This window comes from Stegostoma tigrinum, chromosome 25 (genome assembly GCF_030684315.1).
Source record: "Stegostoma tigrinum isolate sSteTig4 chromosome 25, sSteTig4.hap1, whole genome shotgun sequence".
NCBI classification, from domain to species: Eukaryota; Metazoa; Chordata; class Chondrichthyes; order Orectolobiformes; family Stegostomatidae; genus Stegostoma; species Stegostoma tigrinum.
In genome coordinates this window covers 47973584-47987805 of record NC_081378.1, presented here as the reverse complement: position 1 = coordinate 47987805, position 14222 = coordinate 47973584, and the positions used below count along the sequence as shown (strand labels likewise).

At 46.2% G+C, this 14222-nt stretch overlaps 1 protein-coding gene across 4 annotated transcripts in view; it reads left to right on the top strand.

Moving 5' to 3' along the window:
- The window catches only part of bcat1 (branched chain amino-acid transaminase 1, cytosolic), a 119255-nt gene extending 109391 nt beyond the window's left edge, over positions 1 to 9864 (top strand). For all 4 annotated transcript variants that reach the window (XM_048554586.2, XM_059654703.1, XM_048554587.2 and 1 more), the window contains 2 exons: positions 1059 to 1133; positions 7222 to 9864. In XM_048554586.2, the coding sequence (XP_048410543.1) occupies positions 1059 to 1133; positions 7222 to 7263 (117 nt within the window). In that variant the 3' untranslated portion in view covers positions 7264 to 9864. The remainder of the gene's footprint in view (positions 1 to 1058; positions 1134 to 7221) is intronic.
- The last annotated feature ends 4358 nt before the right edge of the window (positions 9865 to 14222 follow it).

The window sequence follows — 14222 nt, the reverse complement described above, 5'->3', positions numbered from 1 at the left end:
TGCTTACGCCAGGGAGAAGGGAGCAGAGGTTCACAGGACGGGAAGAGGCAATGAGTGTAGGAGACAACACAGACCAAATGGGCTTAATGTCTGTTTTAGTACTTAATTCTGTGCGTTGAAAATTTACGTTTCATGATTTTATGCTGCCTGAGCACAATGTGCTGGAATCAAACAATTTTTTTGATGAGCTGCCCAAACTTACTCAGGGTCTACACAGGCTTTGTCCCTTTGATGCAGGCGGGAGATTGCTTCGCCTGAGATCAATTTTTGCAAGCCTAATTTCGTGCTCAGCTATGACCCAAAATTATCTGTTCCATGCAGATTGCCTCACAAACCCTTCCTCCTCTTTCGAAAAAAGGCTGAAATGCAGATAATAGAGGCAGTCTCTGCTTCCCAGCAGCTTCTGGCGGTCCATCTATCAAATCAGGGGATCGGAGACAGAAACCTCTGCTTGGCACTTCTCTCACCCAGAGACCATCTAGCAGGAGAAGCAGTGTATCCTCAGAGCTATTGAGGCAAAAACTTTGTTTTTGAGAGGGAGTTAGATGTAGTTCTTGGTGGCTATAGGGACCCATGAGTACAGGGAGAGAGCAGAGACAGGGTACTGAGTCATCCATGATCATATTGAATGGCAGAGCAGGCTCGAATGGCCGAATCCTGCTGCTTTTCTACGTTTCTGACTGTTGGTGCTTCCCACTCTCGGATGGAGCACCAAACCAAATGGTGGCATCTTTTGGCCACTTAGTGTCAGCCTCACGCATGCAGTCATTTACCATGATTCAATCTTTCAGGCCATTGCTGACAGATGTAACAAATGTGAGGTGTGAAGTGATATTTGTTGTATTTGGTCAGTTGTTGCAGATTTGTTGGCCCTCACAACTAGCCTGGGAATTAGATACTTCCCATTGCGTTGAGAGAATTCAGTGAGGTATGAATAGTTAGCAACTTGTCTCCCCAAACTGCCAAGCTTTGGTATTTAAGTGGCTGTCTAGGATTGGCACAGTTGGCAGTGACAGTTATAACTTTACACTTGGTTTTCTTTCTCCTTGTTTTTCCAGAACCTACATATTCCAACCATAGAAAATGGACCAAAGTTAACAATGCGGCTCTTTGAAAACCTTGCTGACATACAGGTGAGTGTGTAGCATCACTTCCTGGGAACATAATGGCCATGACTAACAGTGGCGTGATGGGGCGGTGGAGCAGAGATGCGTGTGTGTGTGTGTGTGTGTGTGTGTGTTGGGCCAGTATGTTGTTACCTTCATGCATGGGATGTGGGCATTGCTTGTTAGGCCAGCACTTATTGCCCGACAGGTAGTGTAAGAGTCAGCCACATTGCTGTGGGTCTGGAGTCACACATGGTCCACGCCAGGCAAGGGCAGCATTTTTCTTCTGTAAAGGACATAAGTGAACCGTATGGGCTTTTCCAATAACTGATAATCATTTTGAGGTCATCATTAGACTCCTAATTACAGGTTTTGCTTTCATTGAATTCACAAGCCACCATCTGCCGTGGTGGAATTCAACCCTGGATCTTCAGGTTCTGGGTTAATAATCTACTGGTACTGCTACTAGGACATCATCTTCCCAGCTGTGCACAATGGTTTTTTAATTGCAGCAAAAATATGGGGTACTCAATTAACACCTAGGTGATGAATACATATTTCTTCACCTTCACCTGTTCAGAAGATGGGTCACTGAACTCAAAACATTAACTCTGCTTTCTCTGCACAGATGCTGCCTGACCTGCTGGGTTTCTCCAGCAATTTTGGCTTTTGTTTCCGATTTCCAGCAACTGCAGCCCTCAGCCTCTCTTTGAATGTCCGTACTCCATTGAGTTTATCGGGATGGCCTGGTGTTTAAAAATAAGAAGGATGCAGTAGGATGGCCAAAGACTTGATCTCTATTCAGAGTCAGGGGTCCCAATGCCTTAATACTTTCCAGGACCTACTCCCTGCACTGCATCAGAAACGCTTGCATTGTAAATTTTAAAAATTCTCAAGAAGGGTGTAGCTGACTGAGCCAGCATTTATTGAAGAAGGTGATGGTGAGCCATCATTTTGAACCATGGTAGTATATGAGGGTGTATTGACACCTACAGTGCTGTTAAATACAATTGGACTGGTGGTGAGTTCGGTATCCAGTTAGTGGAGCTGAGCTCACTACCACTGAGACCTAACCCGTGTCTTATTAAGATTTGGCATAGCTATCTTGCTGTTACACCTTTCTTTCATCTTTGGAATGAAAACTGAAAATGCCAGAAATATTTGGCAAGTCAGCCGACAACAGGATGAAAATTTCAGGTCTGCAATCTTTGTCCGAATTGGAAAATCCTCGCGCTGGAACAAGTGCAGAATGTGTGGAGAAGAGCAGGAGGATGGGTCTGTGATTTGGTTGGAAGGCTGTAGAGATGAAATGACCAAAGTAATGATGACATTGCAAGGCAAAGGGAAATTGTTGTGTGGCAAGTGAAGATGTATCTGACAGAAGCGTGAATAAAAAAGCAGAATTAATTCCCATGTTGGAAATGACCAACAAATGCCTCCATTAAGTGTCACACCTTGATCCCAGCTCAGGATCTGACACTCTGAACAGGAGTCAGTATCACCATGTCGTATTCTATTTTAGTGGTGTCTCGATTTGCGTTTTCCTTTATATTTATATAATATCTTTATGATCTCAAGATGTACCAAGGTGGCTTATGTCCACTGAGTCACTTTTGGTGCGTTGTCACTATTATAAATGTAGGGAGGTTGGCATCCAATATCCACAATCCACAAACAACAAAGAAATGAAAGACTATTTGAAGTCATTTGTTTTGTGGTAAACATTAGCCATAGCTCTGGAATAATTCTCTTGTTTTTTGAGAAATGACATGAGACCTTTAGTCTTCATTCATGAGGCCAGAATTCCTGAAACTTAATTGTTTAGTACCACAATGATATGCTCTGTGAGAACATAGGTAAAAGGAACACAGGAAGGTCATTGATTCCCTTCACCAGATCCACGGGTCAAGCAAATCATGGTTGTTCTAAATCATGACATCAACTTTTCTATCTGTCCACCATAACCCTGGACTCTGTAACAGAGCACAGATTACTCTAAGTCAGACTTGTGCTCTCCACTGCTCTCTGGGTTGGGAAAAATCTAAAGATTAACGACCCACAGGGAGAAGACTCTCCTCCTTATCTGAGATTCTTTACTGTGAAACTATCCCCCTAGTTTGAGGTTCACCTACAAGAGGAAATCTCCTCTCTGAAACAACTCCACTGAGGCCAGTGTCCCATCACCAAGTCACTGTTTATTTACATGTGGAGAGTCCTGAACACAGACCCGGCTCCCTTAGAGCCAGCTCAGAGTGAACAGAGCCCACCGCACTCCTGATTATTGTCTGTCCACCTGATTGGAACAGGTTAACAGCCCCAATTGGGGAGCTTATATATTATGAAATCCACTTGGCTGACTTCACTACATCTCTAACCCCTCCCTGGGATGTAGGCTGTTCTTTTTCCAGTAGCTGCTCCTGGGACGTTTTCGCATCAGGCCTGGTTCCTGCCTTGGTTGCTGGTGACGTGTACCAGACTGCAACCCACTTCTTGACCCCCCCCCCCCCCCCCTCCTCCACACACACACACACGCCTGGACCAACTTTCATCTGCAGGTAGTAAAGGCATCGAGGCTGCACCATCAGATGTGCCCAGCTCGGCTGCAGAGGTTTCTTAGACACAAGGCAGAGGGAGAGAACCTCTGCGTTCTGACAGCTTTGCTGGATGATCTGAGGGGCTGGGTATGTTTTGCTCCTGCCTCATTTTAGAGGTTGCAGCTTTCATGTCGTCCACGTGCTTGATCATGACCGCTGTCCAACCCGAATTTTATATATCACAGGAACCTGACCTAGTGTCGACTGTACTTCTTACCAATTCAGGGCCATTTCCGCCATTTCAGCACCAAACTTCATCTCCTGAAGTAAACTGTCTCTCCCGCTTAGAGAGTGCTGGCATTCCTCATGCTTTTTTTACCCCCACGTCCAGGTCTGGGGAGTACAGGTTTAACCTAGTCCAGAGTTTTCTCCCTATTAGCAACTCTGCTGGAGCTATCCCTGCAGTTGAGTGAGGAGTGGTCCTGTAATCAACTAGGTGCTTGCACAGTTTGGTATCGAGTGAAGCTGTAGGCTGTTACTTTAAGCCTGCCTTCAAAGCTTGGATTGCTCTTTCCACCAGACCAATGGACGATGGATGGTAAAGTGCTGTCTTTACATGCCGAATGTCACTCAACTTTAGGAAATACTCAAATTCCCTGCTCACTGATGGCCCTGTGTCTATGACTGACTCCTCCATGGTCCATGAATTGCAAAAGATGCTCGCAACTTTTGAATTGGTCCCTGTGTTTGATGAATGAATACAATGCACATTCACCTACATTGAATGAGATCCACAATGGCTAAAAATTTGAGCCTATGAATGGACCAGCTTTGGTGGCATGTAACCGAGTACAGGGTTTACCCGGCCTTTCCCCTGAATGTGGGGGAGCTGCTGGTGGTAATTTTTGTCCTTGGCACTCCTGGCATTGCCCCACCAACATGACAATGTTGGCATCCTATCCTGGCTACCAGACATAACTTCTTGCCAACATTTTGGAAACTCCTAAATGACCCTCGTGAAGTTCAGCTGGTATCGGGTGGTGACCCTTGCTCGGGACAGTCGCTCTTGCTCCCCACAAAAATAATATGCCCATCCTTTGGTGTAATCTGGCCTCGCTGGGACTAAAAAAGTTTCAGTTCAGGTTGTGATGGTCCTATGGTTCTCCACCATCACCACCAGCTGCTTTGGTTTACCAGGACCCGATCTTTGTATGTCCACGCTCTAATCTTTTCAGCGATGACCAGAAGGGTATCCAGAAAGTTTAAAAACAGATGGTGTTGCCTAGTGGTGAAACCATTATTGGTGTATCTGCCAATGGGAGGTGACTCAAGGCATCCATATTTGCCACTTGTTCTCCCAGATGGTGCTCCAACTTGTAATTGTATGCGCTCGGAATGAGAGCCCACCACTGAATTTGACCTGAAGCTATGGGCGGTATGGTCCTATCTCTTTTAGTAGGCCTACCAGGGGTTTGTAATCTGTTACTATTACAAATTTACATCTGTAAATGTATTGATGGAACTTTGTCACACCAAAGATGACCACCAAACCTTCCTTCTCTACCTGAGGAGATCTCCTTTGAGCAACAGCCAAAGTCTAGGAAGCATACGCTATCAGGTGTTCCTCTCCATTGGGCCACCAGTGAGCCAGCACTACCCTGATACCGTACAGGGAGACATTGTGTGTCAGCACCACATCTCGCTTGGGATCATAGTGTGCCAACACCATGAACAGCGAGAGCTGCTTCTTCACTTCCCTAAAGGCTACATCTTTGCTATGAGATCATTTCCAAGGCTGACCCTTTTTCAATGGCATATGGAAGAGTGCCAGGATGGTGGATGTCTAACGTGAATTTTCCGTAATAATTCACAAACACAAGGAAGGACCTAAGCTCTAGGAGCTGGGCCACCCCTGGTAGTCCTTAGACCTTCCTGAAAAACATTTGGGTATTTAATTTGGCTTCACTCAAGTAGCCATTTACTAATCAAAAAATGTTGAGCCAATCAATTTTAATCTTGCTCAACCAATTCCGCTCCATCAAGCTTGACCCAAACCTTTTACTATAATCGGTGCTTACTGAACCAACTGTTTGTCACTTAGAGATGAGAACTGAAGTTGTACCCTTAATCTGTAAAGGGCCCCTAGTGTAGGTTCTCAGCCTGCCGAGGTCTTAGGTAAACTTAAGGGTTGGAGTTCAGAGTGAATTTTGTTAAAGACTGGTTCCACAATCACTGATAGAGCTGTGCAAGTATTGATTTCCATTAGAATTGGATGACCATTTAACCAGATGGTTATTTTGATTGGTTCTGATTTGGATGTTGCTGAGCAATTTGACTGTTCCAAACCAGATGTAAGTGGACTTTCCAAGCTGTGCACTCTTCAGGATATCAGCCTAACTTCTCTGACTCAGTTCAGGCCTAACGAAATTCCTTTGTTGTATTGAATCTGCACACTGGCAGCAATTACAAATCTTGCTGGCCCAGACCCTCAAGGCTTGACTTTGTTTTGGGGTTTTGACCTAGAGTCTCGCTATTCAAGAATGCGTCTTGAGTGAGGCTATGCAGTTGACTTCACTTAAGTGGCGTTCCCCAAGCTCAATCAGACTGGCAAGGGTGTCTGCTTCCATTGGAATGCCCTGCAGCTCATTTTCTCCATTGGCATCATCTTCCAATGATAAAGCCAGTTGTAGTGCTTGTTTGAAGTCCAGTTGGGCTTCAGCTAGTGGGCGCTTTTGCATGGTTACATCATGAGTCCCACTCTTGTGGCCACTGAAGTAACTCCACAGGGGCTGCTATCCTGTCACCCTCTATTTACACGGGGCATATCACATTACATTGACCCAGCTAGCTCAGAGCTGGCTCCTAGAGTGAACAGAACCTCTGACTAAGATAATAAAATGTGAGGCTGGATGAACACAGCAGGCCAAGCAGCATCTCAGGAGTAGCTTTTGTGCTCCTGAGATGCTGCTTGGCCTGCTGTGTTCATCCAGCCTCACATTTTATTATCTTGGAATTCTCCAGCATCTGCAGTTCCCATTATCTCTGATACCATCAGAACCTCTGACTATCCTGTTTATATCTGTCAGCCAGGACTCCCTAATTGGGCCAGATTAACAGCCCCAATCAGGAAGCTCATATTCTGTGAGGTCCACCTGGCTGACCTCATTACAGTCGCTGCACTCTTAGTATTGACCCTGTCAAACCCCCCTCAGACTTTTTCAACACGATCATAGCCTCATTGTTCTAAACAGTTGGAAGTACAGGAAGCCCTGGCACTGTACTAAAATGCCAGGCATAGTTGGGTGCCAGCTATTTTACAAGACCAGCTACACCATTATGATTGAGTTGCAAGCAATGACATACATTTCAGAAAACAACATTTAAAACCTCAGAGAGGGATAATCTAAGGCTATTACCACAAGATTGGAAAACAACTGCGTGTAACACATGAAAGGATCGTGGAGTGGTAATGTGCAGATAATGATAATGCATTTCCTTCTTTTGGAAATACGTGTGCTTGATGCAAGTGTGAGCATGCTGATTTCTGCTGTATACTAACACGATTCCAATATCTTTGACAGTACGGAAGAATAAAGAGTGATTGGGCTTTCCTGGTGGTCTAAGTGTTGGAATGTAATTGAAGGCAGACTGAAGAGCTGAGCAGAAGGAGGGCTGAATTTCAAAATAGCACTATGTGCAGTCCGCTGGCTGTGAACATATGGTGTAGGCTCCTGACTGCTGTCCATACCAAACTAAAGAACAAAACATTTTGTAATATAAACAGGAATTGTAATTGTGTGTATTGTCACATCTTCTATTCACTGGAGGACCAGAGTCAAACCAGCAGTTGCATGTCAGGCACGACAGTGTCCTCTCACATTCTAATTGAGCTCTGTTTGATAGGCTTCGGTGCAGGTCCTATTCACAGGTCTCTCTCTGGTTTTGTAGCAGCCCTGTGTGATATTGACTCACAGTGTTACAGACGTTTCATCAGCCATGACGTATGACTAGATTACCCTACGGCCAGGATGTCAGGGCCCGTTGATTCAGTGCGTTTTGCATGCAGTCGGCAACTGAGCAAGAAAGGAATTTGTACATGAGCTATCACTGATGAACCGCTGTTAGGCTAGTGAACCGTACAAAATGGGAGCTAATTTTCTCAACCAAACAAAAATAGATTAATGTCTGGAATTGGGGTCAACATCACATTATATTTTATGCTCATGGAATTCTAAATGCCTTTGAATCATATTATATCAGTAACAGTGACACACAAGCAGTGATCCGAAACTAGATTTGTAACTGGGTGGTTGTAAGGGTTGAAAATGCCAAATAAAGATTCCTGTAAATGAATTGCAAAACTTTAAGCCAGCCTCAGAGCTCAGACAGCATGTGAACCTTCAATAATTTACAGTCAGCCTTTAATATATCCCAGTTACCTTATTACCGGCTATACAGAGCTATAATATACGCTGTCCAGTTGAGTTTTGAAAGGTAACATATAAATTATTCTTTTACGTATGTTTTTGAAGCGTAGGTAACACTAGGATCCATAGTTATTCCTGATTCTTGGCTATCCTGGAAAAACTGCAGTCTGAAAGTCAGCCACATTGTGTGAAATTGAGGCATTTAGGGAATCCAATCAGGTCAGGATGGAAGCTCGAGTAGATTTTAATTTGGGAAGTTTATTTCTATGGAACCAAGGCAGTCAAACGGAGCTGAGGTACAGATCTAACTGATTACATAATCTAACTGACAGAACAAGCTTGAAGGATTGAATGGTCTCCTCTTTATATTCTTCAGTGACAATGAGGCCCATCACTATTTGGTTCCGATGTCTAATTGCCCCCGGGAAAGTGGAAATGATTGATGTTAATGAATAGTTGCAGTCACATGTGGCCCAGATGGGGTAAGGATGGCAGATTTCCTTTCCAAAAGGGCCTTAATGAACCAGATGGGTGTTTTTTTTTCAATGACAAACCATTATTGACACTAGCTTTAAATTCCAATTTATAAATGAATTAAATTTGTATCTAAGCAGCTGCCATAATGGGATTTGAACCCGTGTTTCCAGAGCCTGGGCCTCTGGATTACTGTCCCAGTGACATGACTAAAATGGTACCATCTCCCCAAGCCAGCAGCTTGCCTCGGCAATGTTATTTCTTGGCACCCAGCCTATGGATTTTAATAAAATGAACGTTGCCCGTAATGCAATGGATTTACCACATGTGGTCTCAGGATTGCCTGGCCATTATTGTAACTGTTACACTTGGTTTAGCCATATGATGTGAATGCAGCTGTGACCTTAAGCTTAGCTGGTGTAGGTGATGGTGCTGTCCTCTCTCTGCACTGAAGAACATTCCAAGATTACAAGACTAAAATATTGACAAAGTACACTGTCACTAGGGACCTTTAACTTTACCTCAGAGATCACGGGGTTATTTACAGTGTTCTATATATACATATTTATGTGCTTATGTATGTATGTATTATATATGCATATATAGGTAGGAATTACAAAGCTGTGTCAAAATGTTGGTCATACAGGGCAAAGGGTTCCCAGCATTGGAGTTACAGCAGGAAAGCTGCACTGTCAGAAGTCCCCGCTTTCAGAGTGAGCTTCCAAGCCGAAACCCCATCTGCCCCCATGCCAAATGTAAAAGATCTCAGGGTGTAATTTCAAAGAGGTGAACTGGCCAACAGGATGCCCCCTTTAACCATTGTCACCGAAACAGATGGCGCAGTCATTTCTCTCACTGCTCGATGTGGGATCTTGCTGTGCGTACATTGACTGCTTGCTTCCCATGTTTCACAAGTGACTGCACTTTGTTAACTGTGAGGCAGGTTGGGCCATTGAGTAAGTGCAAATTCTAGCCCCTGACTCTTCTCACGACCTGAGACTGAAGTGACTCAGCAGTCATGAAGGTAACAGGTAGGCTGCTCAAAATATCTCAAAGGGGCCACGTTTCGAAATAAGCAGACCACACACAATGAGCAAGGGGGAAATGTTTGCTTATATCTAACAAATCATTGTCCAGGCAGGGTGTCCTTGCAGTTCTTGCCTTCTAATTATGCATCAAAAATATTTCACACTGTGTTAGTATAATGTTGTGCAAGGTGTACTATTGATTATATACATGATCACAGAAGATGGGCAAGGTGTACTATTGATTATATACATGATCACAGAAGATGGGTGCGCAATAAAATGTTTTGTTGTGGAATCCTTTTTTCATTTCGTAGCAACTTCAATATTCAGGGTGTCCAGACGATTTGGAGTCCCATTAAAACGCAATACTGCTTTCATAAAAGCAACAAATAACAGCTTTGCCACCTGCAAAGGGGCACCTTAAATGGGCATTTAGGTGCAGCGGTTTCTTTTTTCTTAATGAGGTGTGTTTATTTGCCTGTTTGAGGTTGGTTTGATTCCTGCTGGAGAGAGTTGAACTCACAATCCAGGCTGACTCTTCAGTGTGGGATAAGGGAAGCTTGGTACCAGTGGAGGTGCTGTTCTTCAGAAGAGACATCATGCAGAAGCCCCATCTGCCCTCACACGTTGATTCGTGGCATTACTTCATAGAACACATCAATCCAGTATCCTGTCCAATACCTACTCGTCAATCATTGGATTATCCGGTCATTATCACATAACTGTCTGTGGGAGCTTCGTGTGCACAAGTTGGTTGATACATTACCTGCACTACAACAGTGGCTGTTGTTCATTAGCTTAAGTAGTATGCAATTTTCTGAGATAATAAAATGTGAGGCTGGATGAGCACAGCAGGCCAAGCAGCATCGCAGGAGGACAAAAGCTAACGTTTCGGGCCTAGACCCTTCATCAGAGAGGGGGATGGGGAGAGGGAACTGGAATAAATAGGGAGAGAGGGGGAGGTGGACCGAAGATGGATAGGGGAGAAGATAGGTGGAGAGGAGAGTAGAGGTAGGGAGGGGATAGGTCAGTCCAGGGAAGACGGACAGGTCAAGGAGGTGGGATGAGGTTAGTAGGTAGGAGATGGAGGTGTGGCTTGAGGTGGGAGGAAGGGGTGGGTGAGAGGAAGAACAGATTAGGGATGCAGAGACAGGTTGGACTGGTTTTGGGATGCAGTGGGTGGAGGGGAAGAGCTGGGCTGGTTGTGTGGTGCAGTGGGGGGAGGGGACAACCTGGGCTGGTTTAGGGATGCGGTGGGGAAGGGGAGATTTTGAAGCTGGTGAAGTCCACATTAATACCATTAGGCTGCAGGGTTCCTCCGACACTTCCGCCATTTACAATCCGACCCCACCACCCAAGACATTTTTCCATCACCACCCCTGTCTGCTTTCCGGAGAGACCACTCTCTCCGTGACTCCCTCGTTCGCTCCACACTGCCCTCCAACCCCACCACACCCGGCACCTTCCCCTGCAACCGCAGGAAATGCTACACTTGCCCCCACACCTCCTCCCTCACCCCTATCCCAGGCCCCAAGATGACATTCCACATTAAGCAGAGGTTCACCTGCACATCTGCCAATGTGGTATACTGCATCCACTGTACCCGGTGTGGCTTCATCTACATTGGGGAAACCAAGCGGAGGCTTGGGGACCGCTTTGCAGAACACCTCCGCTCAGTTCGCAACAAACAACTGCACCTCCCAGTCGCCAACCATTTCAACTCCCCCTCCCATTCTTCAGATGACATGTCCATCATGGGCCTCCTGCACTGCCACAATGATGCCACCCGAAGGTTGCAGGAACAGCAACTCATATTCCGCTTGGGAACCCTGCAGCCTAATGGTATCAATGTGGACTTCACCAGCTTCAAAATCTCCCCTTCCCCCACCGCATCCCTAAACCAGCCCAGTTCGTCCCCTCCCTCCACTGCACCACACAACCAGCCCAGCTCTTCCCCTCCACCCACTGCATCCCAAAACCAGTCCAACCTGTCTCTGCCTCCCTAACCTGTTCTTCCTCTCACCCATCCCTTCCTCCCACCCCAAGCCGCACCCCCATCTACCTACTAACCTCATCCCACCTCCTTGACCTGTCTGTCTTCCCTGGACTGACCTATCCCCTCCCTACCTCCCCACCTAAACTCTCTCCACCTATCTTCTTTTCTCTCCATCTTCGGTCCGCCTCCCCCTCTCTCCCTATTTATTCCAGAACCCTCACCCCATCCCCCTCTCTGATGAAGGGTCTAGGCCCGAAACGTCAGCTTTGTGCTCCTGAGATGCTGCTTGGCCTGCTGTGTTCATCCAGCCTCACATTTTATTATCTTGGATTCTCCAGCATCTGCAGTTCCCATTATCTCTGATGCAATTTTCTGAGCTTTGTGAAAGGTGCCACATAAATGCAAGTCCTTTTCAAGCACAGTATGTACAAGCGGGAGAGGAGAAAACTCTGTTCCGGGGAGCATGGGGTAGTATGCCATAGATTTATACAGCACAGAAACAGACCCTTCAGTTCAACTCGTCCATGCTGACCAGATATCCTAAATCATTCTAGTCCTATTTGCCAGCATTTGGCCCATATCCCTCTAAACCCTTCCTAGTCACATACACATCCAGATGCCTTTTAAATGTTGTAAGTGTATCTGGCAACTTATTGCGTATATGCGTCACCCTCTGTGTGAAAACATTGCCCTTCAGGTCCCTTTTAAATCCTGCCCCTTAAACCTGTGTCCTCTCATTTTGGACTCTCCACTCTGGGGGAAAAACAAAACCTTGACTGTGCACCCTATCCAAGCCCCTCATGATTTTATAAACCTCTATATGGTCACCCCTCAGCCTCCAACACACTGGGGGAAAATAGCCCCAGCCTATTCAGCCTTTCCCTTTAGCTCAAACCCTCCAACCCCGGTAACATCCTTGTAAATCTTATCTGAACCCTTTCTGTGACCTGTGCTGATCGTAACGTTCATCGACAGTTTTGTCAAGTGCAGTGTGGGTTTCATACAGGACAATTGTACATAGCACATAGACAAGTACAGCACAGGAACAGGCCATTCAGCCCACAATGTTGTGTCAAACATGACACCAAGTTAAACTAATCCCTTCTGCCTGCCCATGATCCATATCCCTCCATTCCTTGCTTATTCATGTGGCTATCTAAAAGCCCCTGTCATGACTGCCTCCACTACTCCCCTTGACGGCACGTTCCAGACTCCTAGCACTCTCTGTGTAAAAACACTTGCCCCTCACCTCTCCTTTGAACTTACCCCCTCTCACCGGAAATGCATGCCTCCTGGTATTAGACATTTCAACTCTGGGAAAATGATTCTGACTGTCAACCATATATGTGCCTTTCATAATGTTATAGACTTCCATAAGGTCTCCCTTCAGCCTTCGCCACTCCAGAGAAAACAGCACTAATGAGTCCAGAGATAGCAAGTACTGCAGATGCTGGAGTCAGTGATAACACAGTGTGGAACTGGAGGAACACAGCAGGCCAGGCAGCACCAGAGGAGCAGGAAAGTCGAAGTTTTGGGTTGGGATCCTTCTTCAGAAATAAGGAGGGAGAAGGGAGCTCAAACATAGAGAGAGGAGGGATGGCGTTGGTGAAGGTAGGTGGGATGGTGATCGGTGATTGCAGGTAGGGAGAGATGGGGATTGGTTAGTGGGAAGGGTGGGGACAGATTGGTGAGAGAGAAGATGGACCGGCTGTGTCAGGTTAAGGAGGTGGGTATGAGAGAGAGGTTTGGACATGGGATGAGGCCAGGGGTGGGGAGATTTTAAAACTGGTGAATTCCATGTTTAGGCCTTTGGGCTGTAGGCTGCCAAGGCATAATATGTGGGTGGTGTTAACTATGACACTGGAGGAGGCCCAGGATTGTCATCAGGGAGTGGGTTAAGTTAAAATGGTTGGCAACCAGAAGATGTTGTCATTTGTCGTGTACAGAGCACATCCCTGTACACTTGTATCCCCCATGTGGATGAACAAAGAAAATTACAGCACAGGAACAGGCCCTTCGGTCCTCCAAGCCTGCGCTGATCCAGATCCTTTATCTAAACCTGTTGCCTATTTTCCAAGATACCAAAGTGTGAAGCTGGATGAACACAGCAGGCCAAGCAGCATCTCAGGAGCACAAAAGCTGACGTTTCGGGTCTAGACCCTTCATCAGAGAGGGGGATGGGGTGAGGGTTCTGGAATAAATAGGGAGAGAGAGGGAGGCGGACCGAAGATGGAGAGAAAAAAAGATAGGTGGAGAGGAGAGTATAGGTGGGGAGGTAGGGAGGGGATAGGTCAGTCCAGGAAAGATGGAGAGGTCAAGGAGGTGGGATGAGGTGGTAGGTAGGAAATGGAGGTGCGGCTTGGGGTGGGAGGAAGGGATGGGTGAGAGGAAGAACAGGTTAGGGAGGCAGAGACAGGCTGGGCTGGTTTTGGGATGCAGTGGGTGGAGGGGAAGAGCTGGGCTGGTTGTGAGGCGCAGTAGGGGGAGGGGACGATCTGGGCTGGTTTTGGGATGCGGTGGGGGAAGGGGAGATTTTGAAGCTGGTGAAGTCCACATTGATACCATTAGGCTGAAGGGTTCCCAGGCGGAATATGAGTTGCTGTTCCTGCAACCTTTGGGTGGCATCATTGTGGCAGTGCAGGAGGCCCATGATGGAC